General features: G+C 47.2%; 2 protein-coding genes across 13 annotated transcripts; one reads left to right on the top strand and one right to left on the bottom strand.

Annotated features, from left to right (window-relative positions):
* Positions 1–1,197: 1,197 nt before the first annotated feature.
* Positions 1,198–15,350, top strand: CSRNP2 (cysteine and serine rich nuclear protein 2). 3 transcript variants are annotated; one of them, XM_049625451.1, is made up of 5 exons: positions 1,198–1,489; positions 6,283–6,519; positions 8,493–8,752; positions 12,242–12,538; positions 14,337–15,350. In XM_049625451.1, the coding sequence occupies exons 2-5, from the start codon at positions 6,369–6,371 to the stop codon at positions 15,258–15,260; spliced, it is 1,632 nt and encodes a 543-aa protein (XP_049481408.1). In that variant the 5' UTR covers positions 1,198–1,489; positions 6,283–6,368; the 3' UTR covers positions 15,261–15,350. The 3 variants fall into 3 exon arrangements, with proteins under 3 accessions (XP_049481408.1, XP_049481409.1, XP_049481410.1); XM_049625452.1 differs by having other exon boundaries at positions 1,198–1,598; XM_049625453.1 differs by lacking the exon at positions 1,198–1,489 and adding an exon at positions 2,570–5,553.
* A 3,352-nt stretch (positions 15,351–18,702) lies between these two features.
* Positions 18,703–26,888, bottom strand: LETMD1 (LETM1 domain containing 1). 10 transcript variants are annotated; one of them, XM_049625455.1, is made up of 9 exons: positions 26,712–26,883; positions 26,013–26,185; positions 24,074–24,189; positions 23,332–23,414; positions 21,616–21,802; positions 21,391–21,492; positions 21,134–21,286; positions 20,614–20,710; positions 18,703–19,325 (listed from the first exon to the last, which is right to left on the bottom strand). In XM_049625455.1, the coding sequence occupies exons 1-9, from the start codon at positions 26,837–26,839 to the stop codon at positions 19,255–19,257; spliced, it is 1,110 nt and encodes a 369-aa protein (XP_049481412.1). In that variant the 5' UTR covers positions 26,840–26,883; the 3' UTR covers positions 18,703–19,254. The 10 variants fall into 10 exon arrangements, with proteins under 10 accessions (XP_049481412.1, XP_049481413.1, XP_049481419.1 ...); XM_049625456.1 differs by having other exon boundaries at positions 26,013–26,164; positions 26,712–26,882; XM_049625462.1 differs by lacking the exon at positions 20,614–20,710 and having other exon boundaries at positions 26,712–26,885.
* Positions 26,889–27,895: the final 1,007 nt, after the last annotated feature.

Genomic DNA, 27,895 nt, shown 5'->3' with positions numbered 1-27,895 from the left:
AAGCAATTCCTTGCTCTCATGGAATTTAGTCAAGTGAGAGAAGACTGAAAAATATACATCAGGAGGTGAATGCTAAGAAGAAATATAAGTCAAGGGGATAGAGACTAAGCATCATTTTTTTTCTTTTTAAATTTTTTTTCAACGTTTTTTATTTATTTTTGGGACAGAGAGAGACAGAGCATGAACGGGGGAGGGGCAGAGAGAGAGGGAGACACAGAATCGGAAACAGGCTCCAGGCTCCGAGCCATCAGCCCAGAGCCTGACGCGGGACTCGAACTCACGGACCGCGAGATCGTGACCTGGCTGAAGTCGGACGCTTAACCGACTGCGCCACCCAGGCGCCCCGAGCATCATTTTTTTTCTTAATGGTTAAGCAAAGTCTGATATGGGGACATTTGCGCAAATATTAAGTGGAGGAATATGTATGTGGCTTGCTAGCGAACATGTTTTAAGGAAAAGGCCCTGAGCTGAGAGCATGATTGTTGAAGGAACTGCAAGGACACCAGTGGTCCAGGGTAGTTAAAGCAGAGTACAGGAGGGGAAACGTAGAAGGAAACAAGATGACAGGATGGAGGGGAGGTTGGCTTAGAAGTCAAAGAGACATACATAACGTCTATTCTGAGTGAGATCGGAAACCAGAGTGTCCGTGGCAAATGACATATAACTTGACTTCTGGGTCTTCGTTTTCCCCATCTTAAAAATGAATTGCAAAGTTGTGAAGATCATAGACCATGTAGGAATACTTTTGACATAAAACACTTAAATCAACCAGTCAATACGTATTGCAGTACTCAATACATTGCATTTTCTTCTCTATACCTTGCGTAAGCTGCAGCATGTCATGCTGCTTAAGACTAAGCTCCCATGAGTGCGCATAAGGGGGATTATGTTCTTTAGGCATAGGAGAGTGGTCCCGGAGAAAGAAAAAGCGGAGCTTTAGATGGAGATTCGTTTAGTCATTGAAGATCTGTAGCTGAGGCTGTCCCTCTTCCTGTTTAAAAGGCTGCAGCGGCGCCCAACTCGCTCTCCCAGGGTCCACTGCAGCAGAGACACCGCCTCCAAAGCCTGTTTGCCGGCGACTTTCGGCTCTGTGTCTGTCGCCGCCTTCAACTCCCGGCATGCCGCGGGAGTGGGGCCGACACGTAGACTCCATTTCCCAGCATGCCCCGGGGCTCGGTCAGGACGTGCCGGCGCCTATAAGAGCCAGAGCGCTGCGGCCGGAGCCTATTGTTAGCCGGAGCCGGGGCGGTTCTGGGCGTCTGCTACCGGGGGCGCCTGAGTTTGCTGGAGCCGCCCGCCCTCCGCCGCCTGCCGGCCGACCTGCCCACCCGCCCTCCCTCCCAGCCCTGCCGCCCTGGGAACTCCCCGACCGTCGCCGCGGGCCCGGGACTCGCTATCTCCTCTCTCCTTCCCACCCGGGCTAGGGCGGCGGCGGCGGCAGCGGGGGCGGCAGAGACCATCACGGGAGGAGGCAGCTGCGGCGGGGCCGGTAATGGGCCTGGGGGTGCGGGGCGGAGGGTGCCGCCTCGTCCTTTCTCGGGATCGGCCCTCGGGCGGCTGTGGAGGAGTGGTCAACCCAGAGCTGCGCGGATGGAGGGGTCAGAAATGAGGGAGGCTCGGACGGGAGCGGTCGGGGGGCGGGGAGCCAGGGCGCCGCTGGGAAGGGAAAGAGTCGGGAGAGGCGTGGGAGCTAGGGGCACGGAGGACGCGGGCCCGAACTGCGGGGGCAGCTCGGGGGAGACCGATGGGCGGCTTGGAAGCTGGCAGGATTGCGGATGAGGGTTGAGTTCGGAATGGAGTGGAGATGATGTAGGATGGAGGGAAGTGAAGGAAGGGGAGGGCGAATAGAGGAAAATGTGGGAGGAGTGGTTGGGAATTTGTGAGTAGCAGGCAGGAAGGGATGAGGAAGGCTGGGCAGGGGCTGCAGACGATTGGAATGAGCGGGAAGGTTAGCAGGAATCAGAGAAATGGGTTGGGAGCTGAAGGGTTCAGCAGGGGTGTCCATTAAAGGGAACTGATGCCTTGACATGCCCTTTTCAGCTCTGGTTCCTGATGTCTCCCATTTTTCTGGCGTTGTGGGGGAAAACGAAAGCATCACTTGCCCTGGTTGCTAGCTCGATCGTTTTTTCACAGGCCCAAACACGCAGCTGACTGCCATCCATCCCTTTTAGTGCCATGGTCTTGATTTATTATTTTTTTTGAAGGGGTTAGAGTGGCAGCGTGACACGCAAACCGTTCTTCAATATGAAATGTTGGAAGTTATCCCCGAGAGACACAGTGTCCTCTTGTCCTGCAGTTTTCAGTTTAAGGGAAACCCATAGTTGATTCACATTTTCATTTTCTTCACTGACTTTACATCTTGCTAATTTCCAAGCCAGGAGGATGTTGGTGTGTGCCAGAGTTATCAATGACTGGATATCCTTGAGGGTTAGTGGTTCCTGCAGCATCACGTTCTTCATCTCCCACAAAGATCTTGTGTTCTCCATACGATGGTAGTTTAGACATGGAAAGCCAAATTCTAACCTTGTGTCAGCGAATGGGGGGGGGGGTGGAGGGACGCTTCCTTAAAATACCTAGTTTAAACAGTATGTTTGCACTTAAGCACTTTATATGTTCATAATCCTGGTAATCACAAGGACACATGGATCCAAGGAATTGATAGTATTTGAGAATCAGCTGCAATATCTTGTAAAAGGAGAAACAGGGTCGGTCGTCTTATTCAGGTTTATCCTAACAATTAGCAGCAAGCCTTCCTTCCTCTAACCCAGCTATGGAAGATAACCCTGACGATCTTACCAGAGATTTTTGTCTCTTGACCTTTAGTAGAAGGTTGGGTTCCAGTGGAGTGGGGAGGCTTTCTCCCATGAGATATACCTTGTCTCGTCATTTTATACTCATTTAAGAGAGAGGCCTTTGTTACCTAAACTTGGCGAATACACTCTGAACCCACAAAATTATTTCTGGACAGTCCCTCTTTTGCTAGTCTCATAAGCTGTTTTGGTTTTGGGGGGAGTGATAGGAATCCTACAGACGTGAAAAGGCTTAGATCTAGTACTAAAATGCACATATGCTGTAGATCTTGATTTGGTGCTAGCCTAATATCTTCTATATACTCTGGATATGAGTTATTTCATATACCTTTGAGAAATACTCAGACACACTTGAGAAAAGACCATAAGGCAGAAGTATGTAGCCAGAAAGTATCAGCTGACCTTTCATTTCACTGTCATTAAAAAGCTTTTATAGAGGTTTGCATTGTTTTCTCCAAAAGCATTTGTTGTTTGAGTTGGTCATTTTGACAGTTAACTGTCAGTTATGACCTGCATTTCCAGTCTCACCTTCATTATTTCTGTCTGGGTTTAAGTGCTTGAAGTGTAACTTACAAGTGTTTCTCTTATACACAGGCATTGATCCTTTGCCAATGAATGGTTGAGAGAGGTGGGCATGACTGATTTCTAATTGTGGTTTGAAAAGAGGTTGATTTGATGAACTGGAAAGTGTGGAACCTATTCTAGTTGCTTCTGTTGCAAAGAAAGGTCTCTTCAGGCCACTGTGGGAAGTGGATGGGAGGTTTGTTCTTGATGCCCAGGGAGTATCTTTGCCTGACAAGTCGAGTTCACACCAGAGTTGGGTAAGGAAGGCTGGGTTGAAATTTAAACTTCTATTGGTTGTCAGGACAGAGTTGATGGATTTTGTGTGTATGTATATGTATATATATGTGTGTGTGTGTGTGTGTGTATACAAATACATACATGTATGTATTTGTATATATAAATATATGTATAAAATGGAGTGAAAAAGTGACACAAACAGATCCTGGGTAGCGTTAGGAGAGCTAAATCAGTATGCACATTATTTACACATAGAGCCATAGGTTCAGATTATTCTCCGGTGTTTTAAGGAAAATATCTTTCTCCTAGGTTTCACATCCTTTCTTTCTTTTTTTTTCCCCCCTCTTTCTTACCTGCCTCTTACGATTGCCCAGAAGCCACTCTTCCAGAAGTGGAAGTGGGGAAGACCTAGAAAAAGGGGCGAAGGAGAATGGAACAAGTAGCCAGCAGTCCTCGCTGCACCAGAGGAAGTGCTACCCCTGAGGGCAGCTGGGTTAAGACAGCGAGAATTTTAATAATAAAGATGATTTTGGACCAAACCCAAACTCGTGCAGGGCATAAAGAGAAATATTCAAAGGGAGCCCACAATACTGGAAGCAAAGGGACACTGGAGGAAAGACCAGGAGCGCACAGTTTGCTTCTGGTCAGAGATCCCCCTCATGCTTCCAGGCTGAGGAAAAGGCCACCTTCCCAGTAGCAACACTAAAGATACCAGTTAAAACTGAAGCTGGACTGAGGCCCTTTCTCAAAAGAGCAGACTTTCAGCTCAGTCTGAGTTTTTATGTGGTTGATAAGATTTTTAAGTGGGGAAGAAAAAACTCGGTTCAGTGGTCAACGGTATTCTTTCTCTCTCTCTTTTTTTTAAACATCACCCACATAAATTCTCAGTCGGAAAGATTACCTCCCCATGTCGAATGCAAGGAAGAAATTTGTTAGTTAATAGGTATCTTTAAACCCAGCTGAAGTCTTAGCCCATTAAAGAGTCCTTGGCGCTCTCCGTTCTTAATATGTGCGAGGAACGTGACCTCTGATGGTAAGATCAGTAGCCCGAAGAACCGAATCGATACTTTGGGCTCCTTTTTGAATTTCATTACAATTCTTATCAAGCACTTGGTTATTTTTTTTTTTTCCTCCTGGCCAAGTGTATTTCAGGAATGTGCTTGTCTAGACCTATGATGGCTGAGGTTTCCTAGGTACATCTTGTGACTTGAATACAGAATTTTGATGAGATCTGCACAGAGAGATCAGGAAATCTCTTCGCTAAAGTACTCATTAGGTCTGGTTGACTAAGTAGAGCTGATCCAGGAGCAGGCAAATTGCTTCCGAGAGACTCAGTCCAGAAAAACAGCTCTGTAGCAGGCAGCTTTTGACACCACAGTATATTCTGGGTGGCTGCTCTGCAGTAACGCAGCCCTGTCTTTCTGGGCAGTGTTGTTATTCCTGCTGCATAATTAGCAACTAGTGAGATCATAGTCTGGGGAGATTCTGGCATTACTGAGGCAAAGCAGGGAGGCTTCGTATCGTCACATGTGGCTCCGGCTCTGACAGCATTTCTGTTTCGAGCAGGTTCATATTCTTGGGAACTTAGGTCCAAAGGTGGAGAAGGAGAGAGATCTGTACCTGGGAAATGGACTATCCCTTGTGTGGCACGTTGAGAACACTGCCTGCCGTATTGACTTTACCAGAGTCGATTGTCACTTCTTTTGCTATTTGTTTTCCCCTCGCTGGTTTCTTTACAGGGGGCTAAGATTGTAAAGCTAAGTTTTCCTCGCACAGGGGATGATGGCAGACCAGCCGAGCCCTATTTTATGGAGATATATGAGATCGGAAAAGCTTCTGGGTTTCGAAGGCAGTGCAGATTCTAATCTTCAGTCCATTCTTTACAACCACATTTGATCTTTGTAGGAGGCCGGTGAGAATCTTCACCCTTGTGAAGATCTAGGTAAAGTGTTTCCCTGGCTTCTGATAGACTGTGAAATTTGGGGCCGAGAGCAGTGTTTCCCAATGTGCGATCCAAGGCTCATTTGCCCCCTGAGATTCTTCCATAATCGGGTGTGTGGAACACTGCACTAGCTGTGGGCTCTCACGCTTCACCGTGCTCGTTGGCATATTCAAGGCCTTCAAGCTATCCTCTCATAGCGCTTTTCTAAACTGTTTGGACACGGCAGTCCTATTTCCACGTAAGGCTATTAATATCCATGGAACTAGTTTATTTAATGTACACACTTTGGGAAACGCCAGGCCAAATTTTCCCTAGGAGAAATAATTGGCTCTCGTTTAGGTTTAGGCACAGCCTAATTCTGCCTTTGATCCCCAGTCCCTCCTCCTGGCCCCTTGGGAGAGCTCTCCCGTGTGAGCGCAAGAGCAGCTACCGTTATCCCCGGGCTAGTGAAACCCAGAGCCCAGCTGGCGTGGAACCAAAGGCCTTCACTCTGCTGGGAAGGGTGCTGCTGTTACTCATCTCATTATTCTAAGAGTGCCTGGGACTGAAGGGAAACATAAGTAGGAGAACGTTGGCCAGAATAGGTAGAGAAATGACCTAGTCGCAAGAGACCAGACATCAGTGCTAGCTCAGGGACTTTGTTTCTTCATTTGGAGAGCCGCGTGTATAGACTTGGGAGGGAGGTCTGTCTCAGGACAGGAGTGCTGATTCCTCTTTTCCTCTGGGCAGAATCCTAATGCGCCTGGCTAACTGGTGGTGAGCAGGGGCTTTGGGGCCAACGCCGTGGGCTCCCCAAGGAAACCCCTTTGAAACCAATGGATGCATTCACGGGCTCGGGTCTCAAGAGGAAGTTTGATGATGTGGATGTGGGCTCATCAGTTTCCAACTCCGATGATGAGATCTCCAGCAGTGACAGTGCTGACAGCTGTGACAGTCTCAATCCTCCTACAACTGCCAGCTTCACACGTGAGTGAGCCCCTCTACCCCCCACCTGCACCCACACCCCCCCAAGCATCAGAGCCCATTGCAGTCCTTGCGACTGCTTCTTCTGTCCAGCTTGGGGATTTTCCCTTAACCATAATCTTCCTACCCTTAGCCCAACCTCGCTCTTTGGAGGACTTCACTGCTCTATTATCATAGACTTAGGTCTGACTTCCTCTAGCTGATTTTCCTTATGCCATGTTTTATAGGTTCCCAGGAACCTATGGGCTGAATTAAATTGAATAAGTCCAGGGGCGCCTGGGTGGCTCAGTCGGTTAAACGTCCGACTTCGGCTCAGGTCACGATCTCACGGTCCGTGAGTTCGAGCCCCGCGTCGGGCTCTGGGCTGATGGCTCAGAGCCTGGAGCCTGCTTCCAATTCTGTGTCTCCCTCTCTCTCTGCCCCTCCCCCGTTCATGCTCTGTCTCTCTCTGTCTCAAAAATAAACGTTAAAAAAAAAATTTTTTTTTTAAATAAAAAATAAAAAAAAATAAATTGAAGAAGTCCAGGATACTACCCTTGCCCACCCGAGTTCCATACAATTGTAGCACTAGTAGGACATAAATGCTTACTGCCTGGACAACTGGGGAAACTCCAGATTTCTTAATTCTTTTTTTTTTTTTTAGTTGTTTAAAATGTTTGTTTTTGAGAGAGAGAGAGAGAGAGAGAGAGAGAGTGGGGGAGGGGCAGAGAGAGAGGGAGACACAGAATCCGAAACAGGATACAGGCTCTGAGCTGTCAGCACAGAGCCCGATGTGGGACTTGAACCCACGGACCGTGAGATCATGACCTGAGCCGAAATCGGCCGCTTAACTAACTGAGCCACCCAAGCATCCCCACATTTCTTAATTCTTATAGCTCAATTAATTTCTTGGAAAGAACTTCCACATGAGAGCAGGAGAGGGATAGAGGAAGAGGGAGAGAGAGAATCCTAAGCAGGCTCCATGCCTAGTGCAGAGTCCCATGCTGGGCTCGATCTCACAACCATCTGGTCATGACCTGAGCAGAAATCAAGAGTCCAACACTTAACTGACTGGGCCACTCAGGTGCCCCAGAACTTCGGATTCTGTAGATCAGAGGTTGCCTATGGACCAAATCTGGCCTGCTGCCTGTTTTTGTAAATAAAGTTTTATTGGAATACAGCCACACACGTTGTAATTGATTTCATGCTACAGTGGCAGAGTTGAGTAGTTGCGGCCGAGTTGCAAAGCCTAAAGTATTTACTATCTGGCCCTTTAAAGAAATACAGCATCCTCTGCTATAGATTATACACACTGTCCAATAGAATTTTCTCTTATGATAGAAATGGTCTAGGGGTACTAGGTGTCTCAGCCCGTTGAGTGTCTGACTCTTGATTTTGGCTCAGGTCATGATCCTGGCATTGTGAGATCCAGCCCCATGTTGGGCTCCATGTTGAGTGTGGAGCCTGCTTGGGATTCTCTCTCTCCCTCTGCCCCTCTCCCCCACTTACACTCTCTCTTTCTTAAAATAAAAAAAAAAATGTTTTACATCTGCACTGTCCAGTATGATAGCCATCAGCCGTACGTAGCTGTGAGCACTTGAAATGTGATTAGTGTAATTGAAGAGCTGAATTTTAAATTTTATTTTGAGTAACTGAAATTTAAATCGCCACAGGTGGTTACTTGCTGCCATACTGACTGAAGCTATATAGATTGTTACATCCTGAAAAGATGGCCTAGATGTCCTCTTCCCAGCTGATGTCCAAAATTAGATGTTGTGGTCATCTGTGTGGGTAAAGTCGGTCTGGAGGCAGTGGTTCGGACCAGCTGATGTTCAAGGCCCCTCCCAACCGTGCATTTATGATGTGACGATCAGAAGTTTCCCAAGGTTCAGAGAGCACTTTGGGCAACAGTTGAGAGCTTAGTTGAATGAGAAAGAACGAGACCGCCAGGCAGGCCGTTCCTGGGTTAGTAACACTGCTCTGTGCTCCCTTCTCAGCCACATCCATCCTCAAGCGGCAGAAGCAGCTGCGGAGGAAGAATGTGCGCTTTGACCAGGTGACCGTTTACTACTTTGCCCGACGCCAAGGCTTCACGAGTGTGCCCAGCCAGGGTGGGAGCTCTCTGGGCATGGCCCAGCGCCATAACTCCGTGCGCAGCTACACGCTCTGTGAGTTTGCTCAGGAGCAGGAGGTGAACCATCGGGAGATTCTTCGTGAACACCTGAAGGAGGAGAAGCTCCATGCCAAGAAGATGAAGGTGCCTAAGGGGTCTGGGATCTGGTATTTAACTGCGTTCCGAGATAAAATGGAAAACCATCTGGGTCTCTGGATTCTTTATTTATTTGTTTTAAATTTGCTGCCCTCGGCACGTAGAAATTCCAGATCTTTTGAACGAGACATCCCAGATTTGGAATCCGATCTCAGTCTGAGACACCATTGTTCTGGTCTCTGGCGGGGAGTCTACACAGGGTAGCAAAATGGCTGCCCTAGAATTCCCTACCCTCAGCAGATTTTTTAAAAGTTTAAAATGTGAATATCTATAAACATTCGAGTCTGCCACCCTTGGAATCTGAGGAAGCACAGTGTTTCAGTTTCTTGTCAAATGATCGTCTGTTGTCCCAATGCCCAGAATGGGTTTTAGATCCTTTACGTTCTCTGATAAGACCCTGCTGTTTCTATAACCCCCGTCACCTCGAGGTGATAGTCTTTTATGTGTAAATGACAGTGTAGCCAAATAGTTCTTTCACTGTGGATGGTCCCGGGCCTGCCGCTGAGGCCACGCCAGCTCTCGCAGTGTAGGAGAGCAGCGCTGGAAGAAGACCCGTCTCTCGCAGGATGGCTCTTCACAGCTACCCGTTTGCTTTCAGCACTGCCTGGCACTCCACAGCCGTGTTTTCCACCAGGCCGCAAAAAGGTCCCCCCGAGTTCCTAGTTCCAAACTTGGAGAACACTGCTTCTGGCCCGGCCAAGTTTCTTGTGGGCCCGAAGCCTGCTGACCCATATTAAGACAGGTGGCTGCGTTATTTCCAGGGCTGCGGGTGACCCCCTGATGAGCCACACCAGATTGTGGTGTGGTCGGAGAACTGACGGCAGGGGATGTGGACTAATGATATCCCTTTCCTCCTGTGAGAGCCGTGTCTCCTTCCCTCAGTCGACTCCCAAAGCCTTACACCTGTCTGTCTAACTGGAATGACATTGAGGCGTCCCTTTCTTGTGTCTGAGGAATTCTGTCACTGACCCTATCACCTTCCTGCTGCTATAGCAACAGCTGGGGAAATAAACACTGTTCCCGTCATTTGCGACGAAGGCTTTCTTCCCTTTCCGTGGAAGAAACCCGTCTCCTAAATCCGGTAGAGGCATAGCCTGTCACAGCAGGATTCCATCCTGTTCTGTGGCCCCCCCTTGCAGGATGTCTAGGGACAGAGCTCAGCAAACTCCAGGCTGGCCGAGGATTCCTCCTTATTAGCAGACTTCGCGAACAGCAGCACTGGTGGCAGCTGGTACATCTTTCTGTGTCAAGAGAAAACCCTGCCTTTGCCCTCCCCAGGTCCAGTTTGCTCTTAGAAAGTTTTCCTATCTTTATTTAGCGCTCTACAGGGGAGACCCTGTTGATCTCAAAGATACATCTTTTGCATGGCCCATGTGCCATCTGGTATTTTTTCCTTTTAGGCTGCCAACAAAAAAAAAAACTGCTGGTGCTCTGTAGCTTTGATTATATATAATTTTTCTAATATTTTCATTAAAAAATTTTAAATTTATTTTGAGAGTGCGCACGCACGCGTGCGCGCGCGCGCACACACTCACACACACACGTGGGGAAGGGGCAGAGAGAGAGGCCCAAGCAGCCTCCATGAAGTCGGTGCACAGAGCCCGACATGGGGCTGGAACCCATGAAACCATCAGATCATGACTTGAGCCAAAGTCAGATGCTCAACCAACTGAGCCACCCAGGTGCCCCAGTTATTTTTCTTTTTAATTTTGGCCTTTCGTTCCTTTGGAGTGCCTTATTATGGGTAGTATGAATTGGGAATCTAACTTTTTTTTTTTCTTCCCCCAAAAGAGTATCCAGTTGTCCCAATACCATTTAATGCCAGAGGACTCTTCTCACTTGATTTGAAATGCCACCTCTGTCGTGTTACATCCCTACATTTGTGTGGGTTTCTTTCTATTGCATCTCTAGCTTCTTTCCCTTGAGAGGACAGCGAGAGGGAGGGTGAGGAGGAGGCCATGAGGAGGAAGCCATCCCCAGTGAAATAGGCAGGGGCAATCCCAAGGTCTGCAGAAAGGCCCCTCATCGTTGGTCTGCCTGGTACAGAAATAACAGACCAGGAAACCCCCAGAAGCACCACTGTATTTGTCTCCTCTGTCCCACCTTCCCACAAACAAACACAACAGGTGTGGAGCTTATTAGCCAGGCCTATTGCATCACGTCCCCCAGGAGCTGTTCCTTTACCAGCACCAATCTGTGGCTGTCTGATGAAGTAAGCCAGCCCCTCCAGTAGCTTGCTAGTAGCTTCCAGAGCTCTGGAGATGATGAGGGCTCATTTTCTTCACTCGAATTCTCTGGTGAGTTTTCAAAACTCATTCAGCCAGCTTGTCTTCACACTGTCCTTCCACTAAGACTCCCTTTTCTGGCTGGCTATCCTTCTTAGCCCAGAGAACCCAGATTTCTGCCTGTAGATGGTACCTTAGTGCTATATAAGCCACCCTGCCTCACATACTGCTTTTCTTTGCAATCAAAAAAGTATCAGGAGAAAGAATATGTTCTAGACCGTGGGCCGGAAGTGAGAGCTTTCTTGGGTAGCCATTAACAACTTGCTCCTTTTTTTCCTCCTCCCAATGAAACGAAGCTCTTCTGTGTATGTAGATCATTGTTGACACTGTGAAGATTTAGGCTCATTGACAAAGACCCGGTGGCCTTGTACTACACTTGAGTGTCGTCTTCTTCCCAGAATGTGGTTTTGGGTCCTTTGGGGGTACATATTGAAGGGTGTTTTGCAATGTTCTCTATCCATCCAAGGAATATCTAGCCATTGATAGACCTTCTCCTCCCTGTGTCAGAAGGCAAGTTAGCTGAAGTTAAGGGACACAAGTCTGGGAATGGAGAATATATTCGTGGAAGAATATTATCTTCTAGGAGGGAGGATGAGACACGGGTTTTGAGAAACTTTGATCTACCAAGGTGATACCCGGTGTCAACAGGAAGGTGTTAGAACTACAGAGCTACATAAGGCTTCCTGCCTTCCTGCTCTAGGTTTATTCTCTTAAATTATCCAATATGGTAGCTGCTAGCCACACATGGCTATTTTTTTTTTTTTTAAGTTTATTTATTTTTGGGAGAGAGATAAGGAGCACAAGTGGGGGAGGGGCAGAGAGAAGGAGAGCGAAAATCCCAAGCAAGCACCCCCACCATCGACGCAGAGCTCAGTGCGGGGCTTGAACTCGTGCACTGTGAGATCATGACCTGAGCCGAGACCAAGAGTCGGCCGCTTAACCGACCGTGCCACCCAGGCGCCCCATGTGGCTCTTTATACTACACTCAATTAAAGTGAAAGGAAATGAAAACGTTCAGCTTCTCATTTGCACTAGCCGCATTTCCAGTGCTCAGTAGCCACACGTGCTATGAGCAGCATGGCCATTTCCATCGTCGCACCAGGTTCAGTTGGACTGTGCTGCTCTAGACACCCACTGTGAGGAGGTGCCTGCAAATACTCGAGGCTAACCTGTCCTCCCTGTCTCCTGGCAGCTGACCAAGAATGGGACGGTGGAGTCAGTGGAGGCCGACGGCCTGACCCTGGATGATGTTTCAGATGAAGATATTGACGTGGAAAACGTGGAGGTGGATGATTACTTCTTCCTGCAGCCCCTGCCCACCAAGCGGCGCCGAGCCTTGCTGAGGGCTTCGGGGGTCCACCGCATCGATGCCGAAGAGAAACAGGAGCTTAGAGCCATCCGCCTGTCACGGGAAGAGTGTGGTTGCGACTGTCGCCTGTACTGTGACCCAGAAGCCTGTGCCTGTAGTCAGGCTGGGATTAAATGCCAGGTGAGTCCAAGTCGACCTGAGAGAGCATATCTACTCTAGAGTCTGGGGGACGTGATGCGGGTACCCATGAACACGGGAGGCCGCCCGTCACCCGTGGGTGGATTCCCCGTGAGTGTGAACACTCCATAGCTCCATAACCCTCCTCCACCAAGGAGAAAACCAAGCATGGCAGGATTCCTAGGCTATACAGATAGCAGTTAACCTTTTCTGTGTTTCTCACCTCAGAGGTGATGAAGAGGCAGCTGTCCGCAAATGGGGGAACAGGGAACGGGTTAGTAAGTTTACCATTAGTAGCTATTCCTTAAATATTGATTTCGTGAGATAAAAGGAAGCAGAGAGCTGAGTTAGGCCTTTAGATTTTATCTTCACTCACAGGACCTCTACCCCGATTTTATAAAACTCAAAGTAATTCTCGGATCCTGTAATTTAGGATCAAACTTGGCCTGGCAGAGGTTAAGTCCAGGATCTTAAGTTCAGGATCTTTTGTTTTTTTTTTTTTTTTTTAAGTTTCTAAAATTAAAAAAAAAAATTATTTATTTTGAGAGAGAGAACAAGTGAGATAGGGGCAGAGAGAGGGGGACAGGATCCAAAGCAGGCTCTGTGCTGACAGCCAAGAGCCCCACGTGGGGTTTGAACTCAAGAACTGTGAGATCATGAAGTCAGACGCTTAACCAACTGAGCCACCCAGGCACCCCTTAGGTCCAGGATCTTAAAAGATAGAAGACCTCATTCCCCACCTGGCCTTCCGACAAGGGACAGGTTAGAAGGCCTAGCCCAACTGAAAAGAGTAGTACCATCCCAGAGGATGAAATCTACCTGGAACTTGTAGGATGTGGGTGCTGAGTCCTTCTGGTTGAATGGCTCCTAACCAACCTTTTGTTTCTTAATTTTAGGCAGGTAATAGCTCTAGCTGATCTGGCTAAATACTGCTTTTCAGACTGAAGTCCCTAATATACTGAGAATAGTCCTGAGAATAGTCCTAAGAATTGGACTGTTCTTAAGACTGGAATGGAGAGTTCTAGAAGTTGGTATCATAGGAAGACATTGTGTGTTTGCACATATTTGCTGATGTTATTTTATTTTGGGGGGGGGGTGCTTTTTTCCTTTTGGGATCCAATAAGGAGGTAGAGTAGATCCCCTTTCTACATATTCCTGGTCTATAACTGTTTCAGAACTAAACTGGCCAACCATCAGGGAAAAATGAAGCAGGCAGTGAAAAGCTGGCCATTATTTTGTTGGAACTGTCACGATAGCACCTTAGCAAACTAAGGCACTTTCGCTAGTTTCCCTGGAATGTATGATTGCTTTGGACCAGCTAGATCTACTTCCTTTCCCACGCCTGTCGTTGCAGAAGGCACTAGGCTTGGGCCCCAGCCTTTGTCTTCTCGACACACCAGGTAAGTTCTGGGAAAGTCTGAGGCACAAAAATTTCTTCCACTCTGAGAACTGTCAGCATTCAGAGAGGTGGTCTCAGGACTTTTTAACTGGAAAGGCCCTTTGACGTGATTTTTGGCTACACTTTATTTGGAAGAGGAAACAAAGCCTTGGAGAGATACAGGACCTTCCCGAGGTCACAACTGCTAACTAATGGCTGTGCTGGAATCAGAACGCGAGTGGTCTGAAAACTACCACCTCATGCTCTTAGGTCACCACGTTGCACGTTACGCTTTGAATTAGTTGTTCCTCTTGTAAGAAGACCTCAAATCCCAGCTGCCCGTGTTTGCCAGCTGACGTCTCCTATCTCCGTTATTAAATCTGCTGGCCTCATCTTCCCTCAACCTCCTTGTCCCCTCCTCAGGTGGATCGCATGTCCTTTCCGTGCGGTTGTTCCCGGGATGGCTGCGGGAACATGGCGGGGCGCATTGAATTTAATCCGATCCGGGTCCGGACTCATTACCTCCACACCATCATGAAGCTGGAGCTGGAGAGCAAGCGGCAGGTGAGCCGCCCGCCAGCCCCGGACGAGGAGCCCTCACCCGCCGCCGGTTGCAGCCTGACGGGAGCCCAGGGCTCCGAGACACAGGACTTCCAGGAGTTCATTGCTGAGAACGAGACGGCGGTCATGCACCTGCAGAGTGCAGAGGAACTGGAGCGGCTCAAGGCAGAGGAAGACTCCAGCGGCTCTAGCGCCAGCCTGGACTCCAGCATCGAGAGCCTGGGCGTGTGCATCCTGGAGGAGCCGCTGGCCGTGCCCGAAGAGCTGTGCCCGGGCCTCACAGCCCCCATCCTCATCCAGGCTCAGCTGCCCCCGGGCTCCTCGGTCCTGTGTTTCGCCGAGAACTCAGACCACCCGGCCGCCTCGGCAGTGAACAGCCCGTCCTACTTGAACGGTGGGCCCCTGGTCTACTATCAGGTGGAGCAGAGGCCAGTCCTGGGGGTGAAAGGAGAGCCTAGCGCGGAAGAAGTCCCGCCTTCTTTCCCCAAGGAGAAGGATCTGAACGTCTTCTCTCTCCCGGTTACCTCACTGGTGGCTTGTAGCCCCACAGACCCAGCTGCCCTGTGTAAGTCAGAAGTGGGGAAAGCGTCCACCCTAGAGGCGCTAGTGCCCGAAGGCTGTAACCCTGACGAGCCTGAGAGCGAAGACTTCCGCCCCTCTTGGTCCCCCTCGAGCCTCCCCTTCCGCACGGACCATGAAGAGGGCCGTGTGGTGGAGAAAACCTCACAGCAGAGTGAGGACAGGCCCCCCGAAGATTCTTCCCTAGAACTCCCTCTGGCAGTGTGACCCGGGGATGGAGATTCTGCCTCTGACCCATTCTCTATTTATTCCCTTATTTTATCTAACACCGTTTCAAAACAAAACTGTAGAAGCAGCTGCTACGCCCATGTTATTTTATTGGGGTCTTGGGGGGATGGGTGGGAAAGAATCGTTTGTATGAGTATTTTTTAAAGGGTAAACAGAACCAAGGAGACCAGTCCCAACTGGATGTGGGGAGAGTCTTGGGGCAGAGGAGGCCGCACAGTGCTGAATACTGAGCTTTCTGGGCCGTTGGAACAAAGAACGAGGATCTCACAGGAGAAGCTGGGTAATTCGAGCAGCTATTCTTTATGTAGGGACCAGAACGCAATAATTTGAACAGCGTGGCAAAGCTCCCTTCTCCTTTCCTGAGCTCCAGGTGGGGAAGCAGCTCAAGTTTTCTCATCGGTCACCCTGATGCCCCGCTTTGGTGCGTAACGCAGTTGGAGTACCATCTGGCCAGATCTAGAGAGGAACGGGTAGAAGGGTCTCTGCTTCTGTAGAAAACCTCCAGAATTTAGAAAAACTTAACCTGCCTTCCCTGGCCCCCCGTTTGGTAAATAAGTTAATATTTGACACGTTTGGTGTCCTCCGACCTGTTCCCCACACTGGGGATTCCTGGTCTGTAACTTGAATTCTTTCTTTCACATGTTCTTAGGTACTAGAGTTAAACTTGCCTATTTGTCTCCCCCACCCCCCTTTCTTTTTCCCTTGAAGAAAAAGCTAGATTGGCTGGGGATGTGGTCTAAAGAGCCTGAGGCTTGTGCCTGTGTAATGCCGGCTCCGTCAGGCAGCTTCAGGCCGGGGCTCACACGTCCCACAGGAGGCATATATGGAGCATTGCCTGTGTCCGAAAGAGGCAGCAGGAAAAGGCTGCTGTCTGCAAAGAAGTGGACTTGATCTGTGCCATGCTTGCTTTTTCACCCACGGTCCCCCCGCCCCGCTCTGGGAGGTTTGAGCTTTAAAGGAATGCAGGACGTGGCAATCTAAAGTCACCAACTAGTTTTTGTCCTTTTCTTTCTGTACTACCCTTGTGGTCCTTGGATATACAGGGTTAAGAGAGTTTTGCTATTCCAGCCCCCCCGCCCTGACAACTGCAAATGTTTATTGGATCCCTCCAACTTGATACATAAAAATTGGAAGCCAAACGAATTCTTAATTGCTACACACAGCTCCCAGGTTCCAAAGAGTTCAACTTCTGACTGTTACTTTTGAGATCTATAGAGTGGGACTCAAATTCGGGTCTTACCTCCATGGGGGGACACGGTTCCCGTTCTTCTTATGTCCAGCTCATGTTCTAGGATGCGCTCTGCTAAACACCGCTGAATTCTTATTAGTTCTCTTTGCGTCCATTTTAAAATGGAGTCAGTAGGGAGCAAAAAACACTCTCCACTAGCATCCTTTACATCACACTTCACTTCTGGTATGGTTTATTGACCAAGAAAGAACAAGTGGAAAACTGTTTGCTTTTGGTGGGGAGAGAACTCTTCCTACTTACCTTGCTCACAGAGCCTTTTCTTGTGGGACGTGAACGCACTCTTTATGTATGTCACAGCAACATTTCACCTAGAAAATCTCTAAACTGAGCCTGTGAGGCCTTGTACTTAAACAGATACGTCTTTTAACCCAGTCTGCCTCTCCAGTTCATTCCTGGTTTTGCTTGGTTTTACATTTGGAGGGGAGTTCTTCAGTACAAGACCTTGTCCCTCCCCATCCTCTAGCCTCACAAAACAAGAGAGTCTTAAGCACCCGAGATGTAGACACTATCCCAAGCCAAGCCACACTCCCCCACGATCGGCCATCCCCTTGAATACAAGGCTGAAGCTTAAACTGCAAACTGACTTTCTTCCTGAAAGCTTATATCGGGAGGGGAGCGTGGGCTCTAAACATTCCCTCCTTAGGAAGGCTCCAGCCTCACCTTTGGAAGTGGATTCCACCTGCTTGGTAAGAGACCCTTTAGCCTTTGGGGTCAAGCCAAGAATTGGAATCTCATTATTAAACTCATTGCCAGCCCCCAAGAGATTTGATTTTTCTGAAAAACTAGTTTCTTAATCCAAGTCCGTCCCTCCAGGAACAACACTTCTGACTCCCGCCGATCCCAAGTTTTTAAATGCTGAAATATTAACACTGAGCATTAACTGTCTTGTTAAGCAAAGGGCCTTTTCTACAACCTAGTCCATCTCGTTTCTGGTGCTACCTGAGCTGGACACAGTTCTCGCTCATGGTTGCTAGAAAAGCTAAGCCTAGGCCTCTGATCACAGGACCGTATGGCTTCAGTCCCACTCAGTCTAGGCCTAGATAAAAGAAATCTCTTATTACTGCAACTCTTAAGATTTTCCAGTTTCCTTTCTCATATACTGTACACAGGTAGTATTTTCAATGTGAATCCAAAGCTTGTCTGGTTCTCTGAAAACAATTTTTTTTTTTTTTTTTTTTGCCTTTTAGGTCCTTTACATTGTGATAATGCTGTATTTAAAGAGAATATTTAAATGTAATATTAAAGAAATATTCCAAAGAATGGTGTGTTATTCTTTATCCTGGCAGGCCACAACTTACTTGTTAGACAAAGGGTGCTTCTCCAGCATTGTATATAAAACCAATTAGGTCAGTTAGATATTAATGTTAACAACAGAAATGTTTTACGATGGAAAAACAGAACATTCTCTTTGGAGCGTCAAGAACTTGACGTGCATCGTATGTCCTTATGCACCCAAGCTGGAGCACGCCTGATGCTCCCCTGTTGAAGCTTTTCCCTGTCTATAGTCCGTATCCTGGGGGCTCATCTGCTAATCCTGTTTTCTTTACAATCATATATATATAATTTTTACAGATTATGTATGTATCTATAATATATATAAAATTCTCTGTTCCTGGTTATCGCATTAAAATCGAGCAGAGGATCAGTGTCAAATCCGTTCCCTCAGAACTTCCATCCCATCAGAAGCTTCTATCCCAACCGACTACGTCTCCATTAGTTAGGTTACATCCGTCTTGTCAAAGGAGTTTTAGCAAAATCATCCGAGTATGCAGAAGTCACTTCCAGCAACTGGTTTCAGGCAGTCTTTACTTGGCTTTAAAACAGTGCTTCATGCATTTAACAGTAAGTTATTACACGTCACTAGTGTACAGGGACAAAAGCTAAACCCAACGTACTCTCGACGCAGACCGCTCCCGGGCTCCCAAGCAGGGTGGTCGTTAGTGCCTTGGAGGCTTAATCCAGGGCCCAAAGGCGGCCACTGGCAGTTACAGCCGGACTGCCGCAACTCAGCGGAGGTAGCAGAGTTTAAGATCTGTGGAGGCTGCACCACAGCCCGGAAATTAAGACAAGGGTGGGGTGAAGGCTATAAACACGGAAAGGGTCAAGTGGCACTTGTATTTCCTTGCATCGTTGCCATCAGAATGTTCCCATATATGAATAACTATTTGCTTTAAAAAAAAAAATGTTTCATGGACTTGGAAAGGGAGTGGTTAACCCAGTGAGGGGACCAAAAATAAAAATAAAAATAAAAAGCCTATTTTTGGTCACAAAAAGGATCGAGGGCAGCATCAAAGGACACGCACAGATGTAAATGCTCCAGTTTCAACAGGGCTGCCCCCCTCCCCAGCCGGAAACAAACAAAAACCCAGCTGTAAAGAATGTGGCAGTGGTTAAGTCCGAGGCTGCTAGGACTTGCCCCACCTGGGGCAAAAGCTCACTTCCTAGGATCTGAACTCAAAACGTCACAATTAAAGCCCAGTACGGAGGCTGCTGCCGGCTCTGGCTGATGGTGAGGAAGTTGGGATGACACTTCTGGTAAGAGGGTCTGTTTCGGTTCCAGCTCCCTCCCTCGAGGGTACCACGCTGGGAAGCCCGCGGGTACCTGCTCCTCTGCCTCCCGCACACCCCCGCCAGGGCACACAGATGCTTTGCCGGCCAGTGCTGTTTGGTACCACGCTGCCGTACTGTGTGACTGCAGGATGATGCCACCCGCTCCACGTTCATTCAGCGCCTTGAGCCGGTGTAGTTGATGGAAAGCAGGACCACGTTGTGTAGCAAGAGGGACAGCTCAGCTTCTGAAAACACCATCAATGTTAATGGTTTGGCCAGGGAACAGTCACCTGGGGGGGGGGGGGGGGGGGGGCAGGGCTTGATCCTGGAGTCGGGAAGCCAAGTGCAGGGAGGTGTGACATCGAGAGGCTACTGTTCTTGAAGGTCCCCTGCTTCACCCCAGTCCCTGCCACGTATGCTGTCCTTTCCTTCCACCAGGTATTCCTTTCTCCTCATCCTCACTTCTTGCCTCTCATGTGCTGGTGGGAGAAAACTCAGAGATGCTAATGGTAGTGAACACTAACTATTGTCACCCTTGGGATTCTTCTGCTAGAAGCTGGTGCTCTGGAAACATTTCTTGGCTCCAAGGAGATTAGTAGGCCTACCCTGCTATTCACAGGCTTAGAAAACATCAAAGCCCAGCCAAAGGTTCCAATAAGTGACTCACAGGCCTAATACCCACCCTCAGATACTTTTTATTTAGCCAATTGTTTTTGATTTTGTGGGGTTTTTTTTTAAAGATTTGTTTTTATTTTAAACTTAAAAAAAAACGTTTTATTTTTGAGAGAGACAGAGACAGAGTGTGAGCAGGGGAGAGGCAGAGAGAGAGGGAGACACAGAATCTGAAACAGGCTCCAGGCTCTGAGCTGTCAGCACAGAGCCCGACGCGGGGCTTGAACTCACAAACCATGAGATCGTGACCTGAGCCAAAGTCGGACGCCTAACCGACTGAGCCACCCAGGTGCCCCAAGATTTATTTTTAAGTCATCTCTACACCCAACGTGGAGCTCGAACTCACAACCCTGAGATCAAGAGTTGTATGCTCTACCGACTGAGCCAGCCAGGTGCTCCAAGTGTTTCTGTTTTGAGTTTGAATGCCTTTAGACTGGCACTTCTCACCCGGGATAATTCTATTCCCCCTTCCCCCACAGGACATCCAGCAATGTTGGGAGACGTTTTTTGATGATCAGAACTGGGGTGGAGGGCGCTACTGACATCTAGTGGGTAGACGGCAGGGATACTGCTAGATACCCTCTAATGCACATGGTAGCCCCCAGGACGAAGCATCTGTAGTGCTGAGGCTGAGAAACTGCTTCAGACTGGCATGCACGTAGTCTTGGTTCCCCCAAGTCCCCGCTACTGCCTCTTGTCTTGCACAGTCTACTTCACTACCTGCTTAGCCCCTGTAGGCAAATGAGTTTATACACAGGATAAGGGTCTCACAGTACTCACTCATCAACTCCAAAGTAATCTCAGAATAAAATATAAAAATTATTTGAATTTGAGTGGCATAACCACAGGGATGGGTCTTACCTTTCAGGCTGCAGGAAATCTGTAGCCATTCTCCCAGCCAAGTTCGACACCTCTCTTCAGCGATATGGGTAGAATTCAGGCCACGAAGATAACAAGCCTATTATCACCCAGAAGAGAAACAGTCCTCAATAATCACATAGCAAGTATGGCCATGAACTGTAAACCCACTAATAATTCAAAACCTCTAAGTAAGTTCCAATCTCATCCCCACAAGAAACCTTTCTCTGTGGCAATCTGAACTATGGACAAGAAGACAAGCAAAGAGGACTATATAACCAAAAATAGTAGGTCTAAAGAACAGTGTCCCTGGTTTTTGAAAGGCCATAAGCCAAAACTACTCTGGGCAATTCCCTCCCATGAGTTCACTGAGAAAAAAAGACACAGAAACGAAGTGAAAGAATAAAGAGTTTGGGCTTTGTTCTAACAACCAAAACATGGTGGAGGTCTCTGTAAGCTCCCAGTCCTGTGAGCTCAAAAGCCCACCAAGGATTGAGGGTTGATATTGCCATCAAATTCTTACCGATTTCACTTCCTGAGGGGTCAGGTGGCCAATCCCCAGCTTTGCCAAAGCTTTGTCCAGTTGGTGAATTACAGTGGTATGAGTCTTTAAACGGTGTCTCAACAAGAAAGAAGGCAGATAAGGTGTGAGAAGCATGGCTCGACTCAAGGCTTTCTGTAACGCAACGACACAGGAGGAGAAAGTCAGCACGGCATTACCATACACAGAATCTGAGGCAAGGCGAGGCTGCGGAACAGAGAAAGCCTCGGAGTGCTCACCATTTGCAAAGCATGGAGTTGGTTCATGCCCAGAGGATGGTTAGAGAAACACTCTCTCAGAGCCAGGATATCATGTATTGCTGGGTGGGTACCATGCTGTATCTTGGGAGAGCCAAGAGATTGGTAGAGGTTAGGAAGCTCCTGACTGGCTCTCTTTCCTAGTTTTAGTGCAAACTGGATCTAACAAGAGTCCTAGTTTGCAGGAAGGGTTAGCTAGAGGAATACCTTGGTGCACAGCTCTGTCATATGCCACCGGAGTCCTGCATCAGAAACGAGAGGGATAACCCTTTCTAAATAGCCAAGGATTTCTGGGTGGGACTGCTTCCGGAGAGCATGATAGATATCTAAGAAATCAATTTGTTGCTTTGGGGTCCAGAAATGTTGGATCAGTAGCTGCCTAGGAAACAGGTACCTGAAAGGAAAAGGAATCACAATGTCACTTGCTGAAACCGGCATCCTCAAAGCGATCTAAGAAAGCATTTGGCAGATATGAATACTAGGAAGAAGAAATGGAGACATTACTCCCTACCTCACTGTTCTGTAAATGAGTCTCAGACCAAGGTTTAAGAGACACGGAAGCACAATTTCAAGCAACATTACTGAGGTTTGTGAAAGCAAGCAGTGGTGGAATAGCCTCGCATGCAGTAATTGGATAAAATGACTCCTTTTGAACCAAAGCATCTGAAGAACATATGCTGGACAGACCGGGAGACAGATGCAGACAGAGCTGGTCATTATATGTGATGGTGACAACCTCAAGCTGTTGCACAGTCCGTATGTGTATACAAAATGTGAAAGTCAAATTTGTTTTTTAATTCATTTTCCGCATGTGTGGTGGTTTTAAAGCACGGCCACAAATTCTCTGGCATCCCTCTCATTGAGGAGGAAGGTCTATGTCCCCCTTACTTTTAAATCTGGGTGACTGATTCAACCAATAAAGCAGAGCAGAAGTGAGTCTTTGTGACTTCCAAGGCTAGGTTATAAAAGGCCACCTGGATTCTTATTTGCTGAAACACTCACCCTTGGAGCCTTGAGCTGCCTGCCATGTAAGAAGTCCTATTACTCTGAGGCCACCATATTAAAGAGGCCACATATAGGCACTCTGACAGTCCCAGCCTTCCGGCCATCCCTGCTAAGGCACCAGACATAAGAGTGATCTTAGATCATCCAGACCAGTCCATTCATCAGCTAAATATCACTGAGAGACTTCTGTCAACATCACACGGAAGAGAAAAATCAGTCACACACCTGAACCCTGCCCAATTTCCTGACCCACGAAACCATGAAAAGCTATTAAGCTTTGAGGTTGTTATGTAGCAACAGATAACTAAAACACACAAGATCAAAGTTTAAAAGTGTCATCTTTGCGGGGGGCGGGGGGGGCCTGGGTAGCTCAGTCGATTAAGCATCCAACTCTTGCCTTCAGCTCAGGTCACACGGCTCACAGTTTGTGAGTTCTAGCCCTGCATTGGGCTCTGTGCTGACAGTGCAGAGCCAGCTTGAGATTCTCTCTCTCCTCTCTCTCAAGATAAATAAACTTAAAAAAATCAATCTATCAATCATCAAAAGTGTCGTGTTTGGATACAAAGTAAAGATTTATGTGATCAGAATATGAAATGCGTTTCTCTCCTAAAAAAACTGTCCCAAATTGCTAAGCCTCTCAGGGAGTGGGTTGCTGCCTCTAGGGATGATGGAAAAGGTCATAATCTTATTTCACAACACACAGGGGCAGCTGAGAGGCAGGAAAAGTCTACGCTACCTACACCTACAGCTAACCCAGTAATCCAAGTGTTACCAAGTGTGGCTAATTAGAAGACTGGAGCAGGAAATGTGATAATCTCTGCCTATTTCTGAAATGGAAAGTTCTTCTTAAAATAATTTTGAATTAAAAAAAAATCTATATATCTTCAATACGCTGGGAAGATAGAAGTCTGTACTCACATTAGCAAGAAGACCAGGTAGTTGGCAAAGGGTGGAATGGAAATAATACCTAGGAAAAGACACTTGGTGACGTCTCGGCGGAACTAAGCAGAAATAAACACAGACGCAGTTTTAACCCAAGTAAGTTCTTAATACAATGGACAATCCCTCCCCAACACTGTGCAGTAAATTTCTATTACAGCCCAGAGAAGGATCAAGCTTATTTCTATCTACCTCTAGTTGGTAAATTCCTTGAGGACAGAAGCCCTGATTTGTTCATTTTTGTATCCCAAATAATGTCTAGTACAGGGCCTGACATTATACCAAATCTCTCAACAAATTCTTCCTGATGTGCCAAATGGGTCCCAGGTTCTCGCTCTCAGTTTCAAAGTCACCACCAAAGTGAACGCCATCAAGTCACTACCAAATACTACTTTCCTGCTGCCTTTGGGATCCTTGCAGATTTTTATGTATCAGAAATGAACTCGATTTTAGTGTCCACAACTTTCATTCAGCAAGGATGCCAGAATCTCTATGGAGCTCTGTTATAGAGGGCTACAACTCCGAATAAACCCAATTCTGACCAATAACCCGATGTTCTTACTTAGTTCGATACTTTGATCTCACAGCAGAGGGGAAAGGTTGATCAGTGGTGAACAAGATAGGAAAGGAAAAAAACAAAACAAAACAAAAAACACTTGAGATCTTAGTTAACTTTAATTACCTCACCATGAACTTCTGGGTATCTGCCCCTGGCCCATACCTGTCTCAAATGCTCCATCTCCCGGTATGAAAGTTGATGAAACTTTACATTGTGCTTCCACATATATGTCTTTATTCTTCTAGCCTTTTTGGCATCAGCCCAAAACATCTGCAATCCTGCCTCATTAAAGTAGAGGACAGAGTGTAATGTTATCCCAGTGTGAATCTTACCACAGGTCCCTACTCCATGTCTAACCCCAATGCACGTACTTGTCGCTCCCCAAAATTACTCTAAATCAGAGCTCTAAACTAGGACACTTAAAACTCTTGTGAGGCCAACTTGTATCTCTTTTCTCATTCTTTTCCCCCGCAACACAACACCTATCTCCCAGCCAAGCCGGCCTTCTGTGATCTACTATAGAATGGTCTCCCTCTTCTGGTTCATTGCCCGCTCCCTCCTTAAAATGAAAATTCAAGGGGTGCTGGGTGGCTTTGTCAGTTGAGCGTCCGACTCTTGATCTCAGCTCAGGCCGTGATCTCACGGCTTATGGGCTTGAGCCTCGCATCAGGCTCTGCACTGACAGGGTGGAGCCTGCTTGGGGTTGTCTCTCCCTGTCTCTCTCTGCCCTTCACCTGCTGTACGCGTGTGCACCCTCTCTCTCTCTTAAAAGAGATAAACATTTAGAAATAAAAAAAATTCAAAAGCTCCCTAACTTCAGGAAGTCTTGCTCAATTAACCTTATCTTTTCCCCAACCAGATATTAACTTATCTTCTTTCTAGAACACTTTTAGAAATAGTATAATTCAACAGATTTCTATGGTTCAATTTTTTTCTTCATTCGATGATTATTCTTACATTTTATCTAGGGCTTTAGTTCTTAAAAATGCTTTCATATTTATGAATGAAATGATATAATGTGTAGGTTGGCTTCAAAATTATACAGGAGAAGGCAAGTGTATAAATGAAGTAAGACCGGCAGCCATGAGTTGGTAGCTGTTGAAGTGAGACTGAGTATATGGAAATTCATTACATTATTCTCTCTACTTTTGTGTACATTTAAAACCTTACACAATCAAAAGCTTAAAAACAAACCAACCAAAATATTTTTTCGGACCTTTTTCTCATTTAATCATAGCTATAAACCGGGAGCAGAGAAAGTAGCCATTCTATTTCTACTTCAGATTTTCCATGAAGCTAGTAATAATCATGATAATATTCACAGCTGACAACATGGTACTTTGTTGTAATTGGTGTTATGATAAAAGTACAGAGTATAATAATAGAGGTACATTTATTGAGCACATACTATGATCAGGCCATGAGTACTTTACAAATATTGATGTATTTAATCTTCACAACCATGTGGGTCAATAGGTAGGTTCTATTATTATTTGCTGTATTTTACAGATGAAAAAAACAAGGAACAGAGAGGTTAAGTAACTAGTCCAATCACATAGCCAGTGACAAGCTAGGATTTGAACACAGGCAGTCTGGCACCAGAGTGGACATGTATCATTATACCATCTCTTAGTAACTAGCTCAGCTTTGATTTTAATGAAAACATCCAGAAAACAAGTATATGTAGTGCAATTTCCACAATACGCTACCTATAGATTTGTGATAACCATTAAACCACATCTGCTTATGGGCCAAGTCCACTGATAAATCACAGGGCAGGTCTGTGCAGCCATAGACGTCTGGCCTGGTGCATGTCAAAGAATTTCCATAATAGGCAGCTGCGTATGGTTAAGAAAAGTGCAAAAATACCTATAGGCATCCCCCTCCGGATGCTCTCAGAAGTTGTTGTCATAATACTTTTCTAGAAACATTCTCCAGAAGTGCTAACTTAAAAGAATTCGTTTCACGCTCAAGCATTTATGACACAGAAACCTCCCCCCCCGCAGCTCATCACATAGCAGAACATGCAAACACTCTTACTCATTCTAACTCTTTGACATTGCTCATGAACTGATTCAAGGGATTTCTGTTCTGGTTTTACCTTTCATGAAGATTGTGTACAGGACATAGAAGCGGGGGAAATGACGACCCAAGAAACGATGGTATTTCCCATTAATCACTTTGGTCTTGGTCACCACATAAGAAATCAAGCTCTTCACATCTGCCTTTGGAGAAAGGTGGAGGTTTGAAGACCTACAAGGAAGATCAAAGAGACTATCTGGGCATCAGTCCTGGAGTCCGTTCACACTAATGTAAAACACCAGGTCTCAGGGAATGTATGCTAAGGCCTGAAACTTCTGAAATCCAAGGAAGATCTTGGGCTCAGGAAGAGATAAGCGATCAGAAAAGAAAAACAGATCGGGCAGATGAAAGATCAGACGGGAAGGAATGTTGGGTGTGGGTATGAGTCTGCAGGGAGCGCAAGGCCTGAGGGACCATTTGAACAGCAGGCTAAGGCCAGAGAGATGGGATCCAGACAAGCAGCCGTAAAGCTGGAGTAGAAAAAGGGAGGCTGAAAGCTCGGAATACGTGGGGGATTCGGACAATATGGAGCCCTGAAAGTTGAAGCGGGTCAGGAAGCCATATGACTAGTAGGGATCGGGGTGCGAATTCTGAGCAGAATAAAAACCCGGGGCTAGGCCGTGTAACGCTAAGAATTAAGAAAAGCCATGCAAACAAGGTTGAGAGACTGGAAGGGCCTGAACATCAGAAACGCTTTCCTTTCTCCCACGTCCCTCACCGAGGGGCCCCCCAGGCCAGGCCAGCGCGAGGGCGAGCAAGTTGCAGCTTCCGGGTGACATAAGGTCCGGGGGTGACCGCCGAACCCCACAGACCAGCCCGAGCCCAGCACACCCTGGAGAGCGCCATCTTCACAGCGAGGGCGGGAGAGAAGGAAAGAGGTCGTCTTCAGGTCAAAGTTCACTGTACGTCACGTTCGTTCCAGAACGCATGCGTCTTTCCTGAGCGCTGATTGGTATCCATAGACGGCCTGTCTGAGGCTCCCCTGGCGAGGAACCGATGCTAACTAGGTGGCGAAAGAAGGAGCAGGATTGGATGCAGCCAGTATTTCCTTGTTTAAAAGCGCCGGAAGCGGGTTGTCCCGAAGGGAATGAGGACTTACGGCAGTGGTTGGTTTTGCGATCTTGAGGACGTCCTCTCTCTGAGGACCTGCTGACCCCTCGCGATTCACTAGGGCTTCCTAGCGCCTCCCTTGCCCTCTGTCCTTACTCCGGACTTCGGGGCCTTGAGGCGGTGGAGGGGGGTTGGGGGGGCGGGGACGGTACCAGGTGTCACGGTGGCAGTGACTGGGGCCAAGGCGCCTCCTGGGGGCTGGGGCCCGAGGCGCCCTCTAGTGGCGGCGGCCGGGAACTGTCCAGTGTCAGTCTAGGCGATGAGGGAGCGGCCCCTGTGCGCACTAAATACCTTTTTACTTTAGCCAGCTTTTTCCAAACTAGGTTTGTGGGAAGGTATCTTTCCTTAAAAGCCTCCTGAAGACCAAGATCGGGTCTGAAGTGTCACTTTTCCGAGACGCTTCCTCTGTCCACTTTATCCAAAGTAATGCCAACAAAAAGGGTACACATTTTCTTCCATCACCTTGTGTGTGTATGTATATGTGTATATATATAATGTAATACATTATACATGTATTATACATATATGCGTACATGTGTTATATATAATGTATTATACATGTAAACGTACGTGTTATACATATATACATATGTGTTATACATGTATACATGCATATATACATTATATACATATGTATAATGTATAATGTATATATATACACATTAACTTAAATTGTAGTTAACATGCACGTGCAATATTGGTTTCAAGAGAAGTCAGTGATTTATGCCTTATATACAAAATCCAGTGCTCATCACAAGTGCCCTCTTTAGTACCCCTTACCCTTCTAGCCCA

Source organism: Panthera uncia, chromosome B4, assembly GCF_023721935.1.
Source record: "Panthera uncia isolate 11264 chromosome B4, Puncia_PCG_1.0, whole genome shotgun sequence".
Classification (NCBI taxonomy): Eukaryota; Metazoa; Chordata; class Mammalia; order Carnivora; family Felidae; genus Panthera; species Panthera uncia.
The sequence above is the reverse complement of the archived record's forward strand: the minus strand, read 5'-3'. Positions and strand labels throughout refer to the sequence as shown.

Bases quoted from the DNA above. Each gene is read 5' to 3' on its own strand.
- LETMD1 (XM_049625454.1), bottom strand. From the start codon at position 26,839: ATGGCGCTCTCCAGGGTGTGCTGGGCTCGGGCTGGTCTGTGGGGTTCG. The intron at 26,186-26,711 runs GTGAGGGACGTG...ATGCCCAGATAG, and splicing joins CTGGCCTGGGGGGCCCCTCG to TCTCTTTGATCTTCCTTGTA. The intron at 23,415-24,073 runs GTATGGGCCAGG...ATTTCTGCTTAG, and splicing joins AGATGGAGCATTTGAGACAG to TTCCGCCGAGACGTCACCAA.
- CSRNP2 (XM_049625451.1), top strand. From the start codon at position 6,369: ATGGATGCATTCACGGGCTCGGGTCTCAAGAGGAAGTTTGATGATGTG. The intron at 6,520-8,492 runs GTGAGTGAGCCC...CTCCCTTCTCAG, and splicing joins TACAACTGCCAGCTTCACAC to CCACATCCATCCTCAAGCGG. The intron at 12,539-14,336 runs GTGAGTCCAAGT...TCCCCTCCTCAG, and splicing joins AGGCTGGGATTAAATGCCAG to GTGGATCGCATGTCCTTTCC.